Source organism: Callithrix jacchus, chromosome 22 (assembly GCF_049354715.1).
Source record: "Callithrix jacchus isolate 240 chromosome 22, calJac240_pri, whole genome shotgun sequence".
NCBI classification, from domain to species: Eukaryota; Metazoa; Chordata; class Mammalia; order Primates; family Cebidae; genus Callithrix; species Callithrix jacchus.
Window position 1 is genome coordinate 3,692,068 of NC_133523.1, and position 16,898 is coordinate 3,708,965.

The 16,898-nt window shown below is 56.3% G+C and overlaps 1 protein-coding gene across 2 annotated transcripts; it reads left to right on the forward strand.

The window, feature by feature from the left end:
* Nucleotides 1–834: 834 nt before the first annotated feature.
* NMRK2 (nicotinamide riboside kinase 2) lies at nucleotides 835–9,247 on the forward strand. 2 transcript variants are annotated; one of them, XM_035286245.3, is made up of 7 exons: nucleotides 835–938; nucleotides 4,702–4,792; nucleotides 5,363–5,411; nucleotides 5,499–5,655; nucleotides 7,213–7,284; nucleotides 8,231–8,337; nucleotides 8,915–9,247. In XM_035286245.3, the coding sequence occupies exons 1-7, from the start codon at nucleotides 913–915 to the stop codon at nucleotides 9,109–9,111; spliced, it is 699 nt and encodes a 232-aa protein (XP_035142136.2). In that variant the 5' UTR covers nucleotides 835–912; the 3' UTR covers nucleotides 9,112–9,247. The 2 variants fall into 2 exon arrangements, with proteins under 2 accessions (XP_035142136.2, XP_035142137.2); XM_035286246.3 differs by lacking the exon at nucleotides 7,213–7,284.
* Nucleotides 9,248–16,898: the final 7,651 nt, after the last annotated feature.

Sequence of the window (16,898 nt, forward strand, 5' to 3'; positions counted from 1 at the left end):
CTGAGGCAGGAGAATCGCTTGAACCCAGGAGGCGGAGGTTGCAGTGAGCTGAGATGGTGCCATTGCACACCAGCCTAAGTGAAAGGGTAAAACTCTGTCTCATATTAAAATAAAATAATGAAAATGTAATAAAAGAATACTTTTTCCACTTACCAGTAAAAGGGAGGAGTAACAGCATGTCATTCCTCCCCTTGGCCCCCCACCCAGTCAAGTGACTCCAGGCACACCGTGAAAGGCCCCTGCTGTCACGCCGGGATCTTGTGGCGGGGCTCCGGTCAGTCACCAGGGCAAGGCTACCTTGTGATCACTGCTAAGGATCTTAAGCCCACCCTGGCCTTGTCCCCCTCGGAAAACGAAGCTCCCGGAGGGCAGGGCCTCTAGGGCTGCTGTCAGAGCGGGATGGCTGAGTTCTCCTCCTGGACACCACGAGAACCAGTCTTAATGTCAGGGTCAGGCCAGAGGACACAGGGATATTTTTAGGGAGGAGAAAGTGTGGGGCTGCTGACCTGAGCTCTCTGGCCAGGAGGAGGGCAGGGGGTGGGGCTGGAGAGGAGGGAGGAGGGAGGAAGAGGAGGAGAGCAGGGAGTGGAAGAGGAGGAGGGAGGTGGGGGGAGGGAAGAGGAGGAGGGAGGTGGGGGGAGGGAAGAGGCAGCCCCCTACCCGGCCAGCTTCTGACTAATTTAGGCAAAAGGCAGCCTGGAGCTCTTTCCATTCGGCGGGCGGGAACAGGTGCTGGAGCCTCCTCCCCACGCTCCCCTGCCACGGGCCGCCTCCCCCGTGGCGGCCTCCAGGCTGCCGAGACCTATAAAGGCGCTGGGTTTTCTCAATGAAGCCGGGACGCAGAGCGCACTGCCTGGTCTCGCCTAGCCCGGGCTGCCTTGGAAGTCCTCCCCGCCGCCTCTCCGCACCAGCATGAAGCTCATCGTGGGCATCGGAGGGTGAGCGCTGCTGGGGGGAGGCCCAGGAATGAATGGAGGGATGCCCGGCGCCTGAGGTCGCCAGCCCGCCGCCCCAGGTCTGAGTGTAGGGAGGATTTTTTGTCCTGGGGGGTCTCCGTGACCCCACTGGGGAGGGGGCCGGATGCTTAGCCCAATCTTATATTTTTTAAATGGAAATGATTCCCGCCATCCTCCCCATTGCACTCCAGTCTGGGTAACAATATCGAGACTCCATCTAAAAAAAAAAAAAAATTAATAGGCCAGGTGGCCTGGATCAGGCCTGGAATCCCCGCACTTTGGGAGGCCAAGGTGTGTGGCTCACTTTAGGTCAGGAGTTCGAGACGAACCTGGCCAAAAGGGTGAAACCCCCGTCTCTACTAAAAATACAAAAATGAGTCTGGCACTGCGGTGCATGCCTGTCATCCCAGCTACTGGGGAGGCTGAGGTGGGAAAACTGCTTGCATCAGGGAGGTGGAGGCTGCAGTGAGCCGAGATCGGGCACTCCAGCCTGGGGGACAGAGCAGGACTGCATCTCAAAAACAAAAAAAAATCCGTGGGGATAGTGAATCAAACCTCAGGCGGACCCTCCTCCTGCCTCCCGGCTGTCGTGGCTAAATTGGGGACTGACACGTGGGCAGGTGGGGTGGAGTCCCCAAAATGTCATTGCACATGACTGTGCCTTTGAAGCTTCTCTCCAACGATCTCAGGCTAGAGATTTAAACTCTCTGTAACTAGCAGGGCTGGCTTTGCGGGGCTGACACCCCGGCCTCAGAAGGAACGGGAGCTTGGTCTCATGCTGGCCTGCCTCCCTCTTGAATTTCCTATTTTTGTTTTTTGAGGGGTTGTTATTGTTTGAGAGGAGTCTTGCTCTGTTGCCCAGGCTGGAGTGCAATGGCACAATCTCGGCTCGCTGCAACCTCCGCCTCCCGGGTTCAAACAACTCTCCTGCCTCGGCCTCCCGAGTAGCTGGGACTACAGGCACCTGCCACCGTGCCTGGCTAACTTTTGCATTTTTAGTAGAGACGGGTTTTCACCATGTCAGCCAGGCTGGTCCTGAACTCCTGACGCCCAAGGTCTGAGTGTAGGGAGGAGATTTTTGTCCTGGGGGTCTCTGTGCCCCCGGTGGGGAGAGGGCTGGATGCTTAGCCCCATCTTTTATTTCTTAAATGGAAATGATTCCCACCACCCTTCAATTATACTCAGCATAAAAAAACCAAAAACCAATAGGCCGGGTGCAGTGGCTCAGGCCTGGAATCCTAGCACTTTGGGAGGCCGAGGCAGGTGGATCACTTGAGGTCCGGAGGTCTCAGCCTCCCAAAGTGCTGCGAATACAGGCGGGAGCCACTAGGCCTGACCAGTATCAGGCATTTTCTAAACTGCTTCTTCTGGATATAATACCGGGGTCCTCTTTTTCCATCAGTTCCCTCTCCTCCCCCGCTTTTTTTTTTTTTTTTTGAGACAGTCTTGCCCTGTCACCCAGGCCGGAGTGCAATGGCGCGATCTCGGCTCACTGCAACCTCGGCCTCCTGGGTTCAGGCAATTCTCCTGCCTCAGCCTCCCAAGTAGCTGGGATTACAGGTGCCCACCACCACATCCAGCTAATTTTTGTATTTTTAGTAGAGATGGGGTTTCACCATATTGACCAGACTGGTCTCTATCTCCTGATCTTGTGGTCCGCCCGCCTCCATCAGTCCTTTTTTTCTTTCTTTGTTTTTTTGAGATGGAGTTTCGCTCTTGTCACCCAGGCTGGAGTGCAATGGCGCGATCTCGGCTCACCGCAACCTCCACCTCCTGGGTTCAGGCAATTCTCCTGCCTCAGCCTCCTGAGTAGCTGGGATTACAGGCACGCGCCACCATGCCCAGCTAATTTTTTGTATTTTTAGTAGAGACAGGGTTTCACCATGTTGACCAGGATGGTCTCGATCTCTTAACCTCGTGATCCACCCACCTCGGCCTCCCAAAGTGCTGGGATTACAGGTGTGAGCCACCGCGCCCGGCACATCAGTCCTTTTTAAGGGCTGCTGCTGGTTCCCTTGTCCCACATCTGGCTTTATGCTCCGAATTCCTACCAGAGCGATCCCTGGGGGAATGAGACGTTGGATTGCAGAAGGACCCTGGGAGTCAGCCTGTCCTTTGTAAGCCGCAGGATGGGAGAGCCTTGGTGCTCTCTGCCATAGGGTCACCATCCGCCTGGCTTTCCCTGGGCAGCCCAGGACAATCCTGGTCACTGTATGCTTTTTTTTTCCCCTTCTTTTCCTTTTTTCTCTTGTTTACCAGCAAGGTTGTGTATCCTTCCCTAAGCGGGCTCTGATTCGTCTACAGTAAATATTTTTGTTTCTCTAGCTGCACTTGACTTAACGTTTTGGTGCTTTTTAAAAAATGTGGGGGTTGCTGGTTTTGTTTTTGATGGAGTCTTGCTCTGCACCCTCCGCCTCCCGGGTTCGAGTGATTCTCCTGCCTCAGCCTCCTGAGGATCTGAGACCAGTGCCCACCACCATGCCAGGCTAATCTTTGTATTTTTACTAGAGAAGGGGTTTCACCACGTTGGGTCTCAAACTCCTGGTCTCAGGTGATCTGCCCGCCTAAGTGCTGGGATCACAGGCACAGTGAGCCACTGTGCTCCGCTAAAATTGTTTCTATTATGTATTTTTGCATTTAAAGACAGGGTTTCGCTCTCACCCAGGCTGGACTGCATTTCGGTGATCACAGCTCATTGCAGCCTCAAACTCCCAGGCTCAGGCCATCCTCCCATTTCAGCCTGCAGAGTAGCTGGGACTACAGGCATGCACCACCATGCCTGGCTAGTTTTCAATTTTTTGTAGACATGGGGTCTTACTATGTTGCCCAGGCTTGTCCTGAACTCCTGAGCTCAAGCACCCTTCCAGCCTCAGCCTCCCAAAGTGCTCAGATTACAGACATGAGCCACCGTGCATGGCCGGAGCTTTTTTTAATGTATTTTGTAAAAGGCCTGCTGGGACCAAATCAGGCTTGGGTCTCAGTTTCTTCATCTGCAAAGATAGGTAGGCCAGGCGCAGTGGCTCACGCCTGTAATCCCAGCACTTTGGGAGGCTGAGGCAGGCGGATCATGACGTCAAGAGTTCAAGACCAGCCTGGCCAAAATGGTCTCTACTAAAAATACAAAAATTAGCCAAGCATGATGGCGCAAACCTGTAACCCCAGCCTACTCAGGCGCTCGGCTGAGGCAAGAGAATTGCTTGAACCTGGGAGGCGGAGGTTGCAGTGAGCCGAGATTGTGCCACTGCACTCCAGCGTGAGCGACAGAGTGACTCTGTTTAAAAAAAGAAGAAAGAAAAGGTCAGTCACGGTGGCTCACACCTGTAGTCCTAGTACTCTGTGAGGCCGAGGCAGGTGGATCACCTGAGGTAGGGAGTTCAAGACCACCCTGACCAAAATGGAGAAACGCCATCTCTACTAAAAATATAAACTTAGCCAAGCATGTGGGATTGCCCGCAATCCCAGCCACGCGAGAGGCTGAGGCAGGAGAATCGCTTGAAACCGGGAGGCGGAGGCTGTGTTGAGCCGAGATCACACCATTACACTCTAGCCTGGGCAACAAGAGCAAAACTCCATCTCCAAAAACAAAAGAAAAAGAAAAAATCCTGGGAGCTCATTTTCAGGAAGACCCTGAGACCTGGACAGGCCCCAGGGAGTCCAGGCTGCACCTCAGGCCCCCTTCTGAGCACCCTGACCTTCTCTGGGGTGGGTGGGGCCAGGCAGCTTCAGAGACACGCTCTCTCCGCAGCATGACCAACGGCGGCAAGACCACGCTGACCGCCAGCCTGCTGAGAGCCCTGCCCAACTGCTGCGTGATCCACCAGGACGACTTCTACAAGGTGGCCGCCCTCGCCCAGGGAGGTGGAGCCGGGAGGGGGCACAGGGCGGGCAGCCAGGCCCGGCAAGCCCCGCCCTCCACTGCCCAGTGCCCGGGTGGGCTAAGAACCGGCTCCGCTGACCCCTCCGGGGGGTCTCTGGGATAGACTGGGCCAGGAGAGCAAGGGATGGGTGTCGCGTTCTCATTTCCTGAGCACCTGCTTGGTATTCAGCCCGTTTTCACTGGACATCCCTGCAATGGGAAACCAGATTAGACGGGAAAACCACCATTCCTCAACAGGGCAGCCGGCTGTCGCTTTCCAGGCGAACACCCTTCATTCCTCCCCACCCCACCTTTCCCATCTGCAAAATGGACTCTGAGCCTGGCATGCTGCATGGTTGGGGGTGAGGGCTAATTACGTGATAGATGATCAGGGGACAATCTGAGGGCCAGCCCCAATCCCCCACCCCTCAGGGACCTCGGACCCTGTCAGCAGCAGCTCCACCAAGGGACCCCCCAAGACTTCATCACCCAGGGCAGGTGGGGGGTAGGACTGGGCGCTGAGCCCCAGGTTCAGGCTCCTCTGTTTCAGCCCCAAGACCAAATAGCAGTTGGGGAAGACGGCTTCAAACAGTGGGACGGTAAGGAGAATGGCAGCACCCGTGTGACCCCTGAGCCCCTGTCCCCGGGGTCCACCCTCCTGCAATACCTGCTCTCTCTGTGCCCAGTGCTGGAGTCCCTGGACATGGCAGCCATGCTGGACACGGTGCAGGCCTGGCTGAGCAGCCCGCAGAAGTTCGCCCGCGCCCACGGGGTCGGTGTCCAGTCAGAGGCCTCAGACACCCATATCCTCCTCCTGGAAGGCCTCCTGCTCTACAGCTACAAGTGAGCATCTTCCGGGAGGGGAGGGGACTAGAGGCCCTGGGCATGGCCCACCCTGGGCAGGTCTAGCCACATCTCATTTTTTTTTCTTTTTTTGAGATGGAGTCTGGCTCTATTGCCCAGGCTGGATTGTAATGGCGAGATCTCTGCTCACTGCAACCTCTGCCTCCCAGGTGCAAGCGATTCTCCTACCTCAGCCTCCAAAGTAGCTGGGATTACAGACGCCCACCACCACTCCCAGCTAATTTTGTGTTTTTAGTAGAGACAGGGTTTCTCCATGTTGGTCAGGCTGGTCTTGAACTCCTGACCTCAGGTGATCCACCCGCCTCGGCCTCCGAAAGTGCTGGGATTACAGGCGTGAGCCATTGCGCCTGGCCTGTTTTAACAGACAGGAGACCTGGGGGTGGAGCCGTCATGGGAAGGCAGGAGTCGGAGGCAGAGCCGGAATCAACCCAAGTCTGGGAGCTGGGTGCAGTGGTTCAGCACTTTGGGATGCTGAGGCAGGTGGATCACCTGAGGTCAGGAGTTCAAGACCAAACTGGGAAACATGGTGAAACCCCATCTCTTCTAAAAATACAAAAATTAGCCAGATTTGTGTGGTGGTGCACACCTGTAGTCCCACCTACTTAGGAGGCTGAGGCAGGAGAATCGCTTGAACCTGGAAAGCAGAGGTTGCATTGAGTTGAGATCATGCCACTGCATTCCAACCTCGGTGACAGAGTAAAACTCTGTCTCAAAAAAAAAAAAAATTACCTGGGCATGGTAGTGTGCGCCTGTAGTCTCTGCTACTTGGGAGGCTAAGGTGGGAGGATAGTTTGAGCCTTGGGAGTCTGATGTTGCAGGGAGCTCTAATTGCACCACTGCACTCCAGCCTGGGCAATAGAGTGAGACCCTATCTAAAAACAAAAATAAGCCCAGGCAAGGTGGCTCACGCTGTAATCCCAGCACTTTGGGAGGCTGACACAGGTGGATCACCTGAGGTCAGGAGTTCAAGACCAGCCTGACCAACAAGGTGAAACCCCGTCTCTACTAAAAATAGAAGAAAATTAGCCGGGCATGGTGGCATGCACCTGTAATCCCAGCTACTCAGGAGGCTGAGCCAGGAGAATCGCTTGGACCAAGTGAGCGGAGGTTGCAGTGAGCCGAGATCTCGCCACTGCACTCTAGCCTGGGTGACAGGGCGGGACTCCATCTCAAAAAAAAAAAAAAGTCAGGGCAAACAGCCATACTTCTTGGGGAAACTGAGTCTTCTAGAACCTCAGCCTTCTCAGACAGACCAGTAACCGAGGCTGGGCCCTTGGGCCTCAGTGCGACCTTGAACAAGACATTCTGTCTCTCCGTGCCCATCCACGTTGGAGAAGCAGCATGATTCAATTTTCTGGGGGGCTGCTGCAGGGAGTTTGGTCAATGTGACTTCCCTCCTTGACCCCTAAACCCACTGGCCCAGACCAACCCCTGCCCTTGCCACCCTCTGAAAGCCAAGGCCGGGGGGTCGGGTATTTTGACCGCAGCTGAAGGAAAGCTCCCGGGTGCTGACCGTGTCCCCCCTGCCCTGCCCAGGCCCCTGGTGGATTTGTACAGCCGCCGCTACTTCCTGACCGTCCCGTATGAAGAGTGCAAGTGGAGGAGAAGGTGTGCTTGGTGTCCAGGTTGCAATGGGCTCCCGAGGGCCCTGGCCTGAATTCCCAGGTGGGACCAGCAGTAACACAGAAAATACCACTGGGGGCCAGTCGCGGTGGCTCCTGCCTGTAATCCCAGCACTTTGGGAGGCCGAGGCAGGCGAATCTCCTGAGGTCAGGAGTTCAAGACCAGCCTGGCCAACATGGTGAAACCCTGTCTCTACTAAAAATACAAAAATTAGCTGGTCATGGTGACATGCACCTGTAATCCCAACTACTGGGGCGGCTGAGGCAGGAGAATCGCTTGAACCTGAGGTGGAGGTTGCAGTGAGCCGAGATCCCACACTGCACTCCAGCCTCCAAGGGGGCGGCCAGGCACGGTGGCTCACGCCTATAATCCCAGCACTTTAGGATGCTTAGGTGGGTGGATCACCTAAAGTGAGGAGTTCAAGACCAGCCTGGCCAACATGGTAAAACCCCGTCTCTACTAAAAATATAAAAATTAGGCATGGTGGCAGGCTCCTATAACCCCAGCTATTTGGGATATTTAAGCAAGAGAATGGCTTGAACCCAGGAGGCAGAGGTTGCTGTGAGCTGACATTGGGCCACTGTACTCTAGTCTGGACGACAGAGCAAGACTCCATCTCAAAAAAAAAAAAATGCCACTGGACACAGGCCACCCAACGCCGCAGGCAGCGGGCACTTCGCTGGCTGGAGCTCTGTGCCAGGCGCCCAGAGCCTGAGGCCTGGATAGCACGGCCCACCCCATGCCTGCGCCGGGTATCTACACAGAGTGGACATGCCAGGAGTCAGAGCCTCTGGCCCGGGGCTTCTGACCGAGGGTCCCCTTTCTCATGGGCTCCGTCCATGACTGTGACAACTTTCAGGCCCCCGCCGGGGGTATACTGTTGGCATCGCCCTTCAGAGCTCTAAGCCGCCCTTGCCCTCTCCCTCTGCAGTACCCGCAACTACACAGTCCCGGATCCCCCCGGCCTCTTCGACGGCCATGTGTGGCCCATGTACCAGAAGTACAGGCAGGAGATGGAAGCCAACGGTGTGGAAGTGGGTAAGCCCCTCAGCATGACCAGGCCTCACCCTGGCTGGGACCCTGAGCCCAGCCTCTCTCCATCTTTTTTTTCCAAGACAGAGTTTGGCTCTGTCGCCCAGGCTGGAGTGCAGTGACGCAATCTTGGCTCACTGCAACTTCTGCCTCCTGGGTTCAAGCCATTCTCCTGCCTCAGCCTCCCAAGTAGCTGGGATTACAGGCACCTGCCACCACACCTTGCTAATTTTGTATTTTTAGTAGAGACGAGGTTTGCCCATGTTGGCCAGGCTGGTCTCGAACTCCTGGCCTCAGGTGATCTCCCCACTTCGGTCTCCCAAAGTGCTGGGATTACAGGCGTGAGCCACTGCACCCGCCACCACCCTAAACCCCCTTCGGTTCTCCGCACTCAGGACCTTAGGGAAACCCCGACGTTCCTCCCCGAGTCTTGCCCTAGTCCCTCTTGCCGTCGGTCCAAGAAACTGACTCCAGCAGCCCAGCTCTGCATGTCGCCTTCCTCCCGACCCCGCCGTCCAGTCTTCCCCTTGTGTTCCGGTCCCTGTCCTCCTGGCGGCCCTGACCGTGGCCTTTCTGACTGCAGTCTACCTGGACGGCATGAAGTCCCGAGAGGAGCTGTTCCGTGAGGTCCTAGAAGACATTCAGAACTCGCTGCTGAACTGCTCCCAGGAGGAGCTCCCAGCCCCCGCCCCGGCTCGCCCAGCCGGGCCCCAGGGACCCAGACATGGATGCAGCCACAGAACGGCCAGGCCTGTGGTGTCCCAGCCCGACAGTGTGTGACTGTTTCCCTCTGAGGGGTTCTGTACGTAGGAAGGAGGAGGCCCTACTCCCAGTTGGGCATCCCTGGGCTCCTGGACTCAAGATACCTCTGTCACCTTGCTGCAGCTTAAATATTAAACTGCGTCCTGTTTTTTTTACCTGTTGGTGTCCACCGTGCTCTGTTTAAAGATCCTGTCAGGCCGGGCATGGTGGCTCATGCCTGCACTTTGGGAGGGCGAGGCTGGTGGATCACCCGAGGTCAGGAGTTCAAGACCAGCCTGATAAACATGGGGAAACCCCATCTCTACTAAAAATACAAAAATGAGCCAGGCATGGTGGTGCACACCTGTAGTCCCAGCTACTCGGAGGCTGAGGCAGGAGAATCACTTGAACTCAGGAGGCGGAGGCTGCAGTGAACTGAGATTGCGCCACTGCACTCTAGCCTGGGTGACAGAGCCAAACTCCATCTCAAAAAAAAAAAAAATCCTGCCCTCCTCCCTTGAGGTACCCATCATGGGCCCAGCAAGGGACTGAGTTTCCAGGACAGGCACCAACCCTCACACACAGGTCCCCATGCCGTCCCGTGGCCGACACGTCTCCGGACCAAGTCACTCCCAAAACGTGCGCAACTTGGCTGAGGGGAGCCTGGCTCTGCTCAAAGTCTCCTGCCTAGGGGCCTCCCTCCTTGACCCCTGGAGGACCCAGGTGACAGGGAGTCCACGGGGTCTACAGATGGTAGAAGATCTCGTTGGAAGCTGGCCTTTCGAGCTCCCGTGTGAGGGCGGGAGTCTCATGCCCACAGTGGGGCACCCAGTCCACGACTTCTGAGGGCTTTCCCTGTAAGGAGCCAGAGAGGGGTGTATCAGGGTTCCCGGGGCCTGAGGCAGGCAGGCAGGACCCTGATGGAGCCCTGCTTCTCCAACTGGGAAGGCAACTTTTGGGGGCTTTTTAAGACAGGGTCTCACTCTGTCACTTAGGCTGGAGTGCAGTGGCACCAACGTGGCTCACTACAGCCTCGTCTTGACCTCCAGCAATCCTCCTGCTTCAGCCTCCCGAGTAGCTGGGGCTACAGGCGTTTGCCACCACACCCTGCTTTTTTTTTTTTTGAGATGGAGTCTTGCTCTGTTGCTCAGGCTGGAGTGCAGGGGCACAATCTCAGCTCACTGCAACCTCCGCCTCCCTGGTTAAAGTGATTCTCCTGCCTCAGCCTCCAGAATAGCTGGGATTACAGGCATATGCCACCATGCCCCGCTCATTTTTGTATTTTTAGTAGAGACAGGTTTCACTGTGTTGGCCAGGCTGCTCTCGAACTCCTGACCTTGTGATCCACCTGCCTCGGCCTCCCAAAGTGCTGGAATTACAGGTGTGAGCCACAGCCTAATTTTTAAATTTTATGTGGAGACAGGATCTCACTATATTACCCAGGCTGGTCTCGAACTCCTGAGCTCAAGTGATCCTCCCGCCTCGGCCTCCCAAAGTGCTGGGATTACAAGATAAATCACCTGGCAGGGGCATCAGGAAGCCAGTCTGCAGCCCCCTCCCTGCCTGGGAGGCTCTGGAGGGTGTGTGCACAGTCAGACAGTCCCTTCCACAGAGAACCTGACGTCCTGCTCTGACCACTCCCCTGGGACGGCCTAGCCCTGGGACTCTGACCTCGGGCCCGTCCCCAAAAGTCCTGCTGGCCACATGAAGAGAGAGACTGAGACACCCTGATGGAAGCAGAGAGGCCCCGGGAGGTGGGGGGATGAGGCTTCACTGCCGGCCTCCCCCCAACTCTATTTCAGGCACCCCCCACCCCACCCCCAAGCATCTGCCACTCACATCAAGTAGCACTCAGCCGGCCCCTTAATCAGCAGTTACTCTGCTGGCACCGCCACCACCCCCACCCCAGGGCCCCGCCGAGGCCAAAGCTGTCACCTCCAAGGCCACTGAGTTTGGGTGCCCCGGACTCCCTGCTGCCAGTCCCCTAAGGGGGTGTCCTTGGGGCCAGCTGGGGCCCCAGCCAGGGCCTGGGGGAGAAATGGGCTGAAGGGGTCAGACAGGATCCACCCTGCACATTCTGGGGGAGCTGTGGATTCCTAAGAAATGGCCTTGTCTCCTCCCTGCCCCCTTTAAGCCTCTGCAGCATTCAGCGAGGGGAGGTCGAGAAACCACAGAGCTTCCAGAGGATGAGCCCAGCCTCCTCCAAGGTAGGGGAGGGGGGTGAAGGGCTGCGGGTCCGGCGGCTCTGGAAGCACGGACGCCTTGGGGTGCAGTCAGTGCACACAGGGCTCACTGTGGACCCAGCCTGTAAGTCCTCCCCAAGGGGACCCTCAAGCCCCAGAGGGGGATGGGAGACCCCAGAACGGACAAGGGCGGGGGTGGAGAGGGCCGGAGCCCCCATCTCAACGTCCTTGCCATTCACCTCCCCCACTGAGGGAGCCACTGAGGTGGCCACGTCATCACAAGACACATGCATTGTTGGGGTCACCCGGCCTGCGGCGGGATCCCCGGCTCTGTCCCCTCTTAGACGAGGAGAAGCAGTGAGCAGGTCCAGTCCCCAACAGCTCAGGCCCTGCGACGGCCTCCTCCTCCTCACCCCCACCCCCCACAGCCCTCTTCCCTGCTCCTTAGAGAGGGATGGGCCTGGGCTGTCCTGGAGGCCACCAAACCGCCTGGGACAAGTAGGTACCACCCCGATCTGTGCTTCAGATGTCCTTGAGGGGGGGCTCGTTTCACCACTGTTCTGTGTCTGACTTCCGGCCACCGAGCGCGGCCCGTGTTCTGCACGAGGCTGACGATAGGAACGGGGCAGGGGAGATGGTTTTGGTACTTACTTTCTGTCTCACAACAGGGGGGTTAAGGTTCTCGGGGGCTGAAGGAGCCGCTTGGGGCTGGCAGACCTGGCTTTATAGCGGCCGTCACCCTGGGCCCGGGCACGGGCATCATGGTTATTAATAGTGACCACAGCAGCTTCATGCCCGTGTATGGTCAAGGGCACAGCAGCTGCCGGCTCTGCGGACTGAGGCCCTCACCCAACACCTGCTCCAGGCCCTGACCCTGACCTGGAGGCGCTGGGCAGCGCTTGCCCCACTCAACGTGACCTGGCGATGACTAGGTCTGAGACCCTAGGATCAAACAAGACTCATAGCTGGGGGCCCCCAGACCGTGCCAGGCCCCGCCGCACCCTTCCTTCTGCCCTCGCCACCACCTTGGGAGGCAGATGGAACTGCTGTCCCTGGGGAGGGAGAAACGGCAGAGGCAGGAACTCGGCCAGGATGTGCTTGAACCCAGGACACATTTTGCAGACGGCGTGTAACTAAATCCAAGCTGCAGCGAGGCCTAAAATGGGTGTTCCAGGTCCTGTGCGCTGTTACTCAGCCTGGGGAACTGGAGGGCCCCGATGGCCTCCTCTGCCCCTGCAGATGCCACCCTGAGGCCAACAGCCCTCTGTCCTCAGTGGGTTGGGGGCTGGGCCAAGTCCTGTTTCTCCTTGTTGCAACTTATCTCTTCCCCCCACCTTTTTCTTTTTTAGACATAGTCTTGCTATGTTGCCCAGGCTAGAGTGCAGTGGTGCAACCTCAGCTCACTACAACCTCTGCCTCCTGGGTTCAAGGGATTCTCCTGCCTCAGCCTCTGGAGCAGCTGGGATTACAGGAGCATGCTGCCACACCTGGCTAATTTTTATCTTTTTACTAGAGATGAGGTTTCGCCATATTGGCCAGGCTGTGGTCTCGAGCTCCTGACCTCAGGTGATCTACCCACCTAGGCCTCCCAAAGTGCGGGGATCACAGGCATGAGCCGCTGTGCTGTAAGCAGCCCCCACAGTCGCTGTAACTCATTACCTCTGCGTCTGCATTGCAACTAATGACATCTACCCTATTTCCAAATAAGGTCCGGGTCACTGGTACCAGGTGTGAGGATGCACTTTTGTGGAGGACACCCTGAGGTGGGGAGAAGGTGGCCCCATCTGACCCTCTGCCCATGGAACTCAGGTCCAGCCTGCTGTGGAGTGGGAGTCTGGTGGAACTGTGAGCCTCTGGGGCTAGTGCACACCGCTGCCACCCAACGTGGACTGTTTGGGGTGTCCTCCACAATACTGAGCACTCCACGGGCACCAGCCCCCTCTCAGATGCCAAGAGGAAGGCCAGGCCAGGGGCTCAAGGTTACCCCACTGAGGAAGGCTGGGCCAGAGTATGAGCAGATGCTCCCAGCAGTGGGATCCCCGGCGGTCCTAGCCTCCTGGAGTACTTGCTCTGCCCCTCCCCAGCAGGGTTCATATTCTGCTGGTTCCAGGAACAGGGCTGGGAATGAGTGTGAGTTTGGAGACCTGCTGCGCTTCCAAGGCCTCAATTTCCGGATCTGACCAGGGAGGCTGACCTGGGGGACCTCCAAACACTTTAGGAGGCCCAGGCAAGTGAATGACCTGAGATCAGGAGTTTGAGACCAGCCTGACCAACATGGCAAAATCCCATCTCTACTAAAAAGACAAAAAAATTAGCCAGGTGTGGTGGCAGGTACCTGTAAACCCAGCTACTTGGAAGGCTGAGGCAGGAGAATCGTTTTTACCTGGGAGGCAGAGGTTGCAGTGAGCTGAGACTGCCCCACTCCACTCCACCTCATTCAGCGGAGTCCTAACACAGAAGAGCGAAGGCTGGGCTTACACAACACCCCCCCCCTTTTTTTTTTTTTTTTTTTTTTTGAGACAGTGTCTCCCTCCATCATCCAGGCTGGAGTGCAATAGTGCACTCTTGGTTCATCGCACCCTCCATCTCCTGGGTTCAAGCGATTCTCCTGCCTCAGCCTCCCAAGTAGCTGGGATTATAGGTGCGCGCCACCAAGCCCAGCTAATTTTTGTATCTTTAAGTAGAGACAGGGTTTTGTCATGTTGGTCAGGCTGGTCTTGAACTCCTGACCTCGTGATCCGCCCACCTCAACATCCCAAAGTGCCAGGATTACAGGTGTGAGCCACTGGGCCTGGCTTTTTTTTTTTTTTTTTCTTTTTTTGAGAGAGAGACAGGGTCTTACTCTAGGGTTTCGTAATGTTGCCCTGGCTGGTCTTGAACTCCTGGCCTCCAGTGATCTCTCCTGCCTCAGCCTCCCAAAGTGCTGGGATGACAGGCATGAGCCAGTATACCTGGCCTTTATTTATTTATTTTTTGAGATAGGGCCTCACTCTGTTGCCCAGGTTGTAGTAGTGCAATCATGGCTCCCTGTAGTCTCAACCTCCTGGGCTCGTGATCCTCCTACCTCAGCCTCCCTAGAGGCTGGGACAACAGGTATGGGCCGCCACATTCAGCTTATTTTCTAACTTTTTGTAGAGGAAGGGGGTCTCACTATGTTGCCCAGGCTTGTCTCAAACTCCTGCACTCAACCAGTCCTCCTGCCTCAGTCTCCCAAAGTGCCAAGCCACCAAGTCCGGTCACATCCCTGGAACTTTGTCACCTTCCCAAATCGAAACTCCGTCTCCTGAAACACTCCCCACCCACCTTCCCAGCCCCTGGCACCCCCATCCTGCCTTCTGTCTCTCTTAGTCTGATGGCCCTCCTAGGAATGGAATCATAGTGTTGTGTGTGTGTGTGTGACAATCTCACTTTGTCCCCAGTCACCGCAACCTCCACCTTCCAGGTTCAAGTGATTCTCACGCCTCAGCCTTCCAAGTAGCTCGGATAACAGACATGCACAACGACGCCTGGCTAATTTTGTTTTTAAATAGAGACAGGGTTTCTCCATCCATGTTGGTCAGGCTGGCCTCGAACTCCTGACCTCAGGCGATCTGCCCTCCTCACCTTCCAAAGTGCTGGGATTACAGGCCTGAGCCACTGCACCCTACGTGTTTGTCCTTTTGTGCCAGGCTTCTTTCACGGAGTGTGACATCCTTGAGGTCCCTCTTACACTGTGGCCTGTGTCAGGATTCCTTTCAGTTGGGGTCATGTTCCACTGCAGGAGGTCCACATCATCTCTCTACTCATGTGGGGATGGGCGCCTGGGCTCCCTCCACCCTTTGGCTATCGAGTCGTGCTGCTCCGAACAGTGGTGTGCAAGCGTCTGCCTGAGCCCCGGGTCCTTCAATCCCTCAGCTGCTCTGTCCACCCCTGGCCACCCAGCCGAGCGTCCTCCTGGACTCCCCAGGCAGAGTCCAGCTGCAGACATGGGGCACTGAATGGGTCAGCCTCCCTGGTGCCACCTAGTGGCTGTGTCCCCACAGGGTTCCTCTGTGGCTATGCTGTGGTTCCCAGTGGTTCTGTGGCAGGTGACCCTTGGGGTTTTGGTTTTTTTTTTTTGAGACAGAGTTTTGCTCTTGTTGTCTAGGCTGGAGTGCAGTGGCGCAATCTCGGCTCACCACAACCTCCACCTCCTGGGTTCAAGCAATTCTCCTGCCTCAGCCTCCCCATTCCAGGCGTGGGATCACAGGCATGCGCCACCATACCCAGCTAATTTTTGTATTTTTAGTAGAGACGAGATTTCTCCATGTTGACCAGGCTGGTCTCCAACTCCCTATTTCAGGTGATAAGCCTGCCTTGGCCTCCCAAAGTGCAGGGATTACAGGCGTGAGCCACTGTGCCTGTCGACCCTTGGGAGTTCTTTTTTTTTTCTTTTTTTTTTTTTTGAGACGGAGTTTCGCTCTTGTTACCCAGGCTGGAGTGCAATGGCGCAATCTCGGCTCACCGCAACCTCCGCCTCCTGGGTTCAGGCAATTCTCCTGCCTCAGCCTCCTGAGTAGCTGGGATTACAGGCACGCGCCACCATGCCCAGCTAATTTTTTGTATTTTTAGTAGAGACAGGGTTTCACCATGTTGACCAGGATGGTCTCGATCTCTTGACCTCGTGATCCACCCGCCTCGGCCTCCCAAAGTGCTGGGATTACAGGCGTGAGCCACTGTGCCCGGCCTGACCCTTGTGAGTTCTGAGGCATCCATGCTGCCCACGGGGCCAGATGAGATGGGTGGGAAGAGGAAGGCACGTCTGGTCCACTGTCTTAACATGCTTCTTGCTGTCACCAGGAGACGCACTACGCATTTCTTTCTTTATGAGACAGTGTTGCTCTGTCACCCAAGCCACAGGGCAGGGCCAGGATCACAATTCACTGCAGCCTCCACCTTCAGGGTTCAAGCGATCCTCCTGCCTCAGTCTCCTGAGTAGCTGGGACCACAGGCAGCCCCACCATGCCCAGCTCACACACAAGTCTGTGTGGACGTACATTTTCCTGCCTCTGTGAATGTACTGACGCCACTGAACTGTACATTTTAAAAGGAAAATTTTAGGGTGCATGAATCGTGTCTCAATGAAAAAAATTAAAAGCTAAAAAAAAAAAAATGGGCTGAGCGCAGGGGCTCATGCCTATAATCCCAGCACTTTGGGAGGCCAAGGCGAGTGAATCACCTGAGGTCAGGAGTTCAAGACCAGCCCGACCGACATGGTGAAACCCCGCCTCTACTAAAAATACAAAAATTATCCAAGTGTGGTGGTGGATGCCTGTAATCCCAGCTACTTGGGAGGCTGAGACAGGAGAATCCCTGGAACCCAGGGGGCGAACATTGCTGTGTGCCAAGATCATCCAGCCTGGGCGGCAGAGCAAGACATCTCAGAGGAAAAACAAACCACCTCCTCCAGGGAGGATGGGCAGGGTCGGGGCCCCTCTTCCTCTCTGAAACCTCATGTCAGACCCAGCGGCTTAGCTGAGCCACTCCTGCTCCAAGGCCACCTGCACGTGGCTCCAGGCAGGGCAGGGGCTCCCACGTGGGACGTGGCAGAATCCCACAGGATGCAAGGGAACAGGAAACGCCTCTGATCCACCTCAGCTGCCCGGAGCACCCATCTCACTGCAA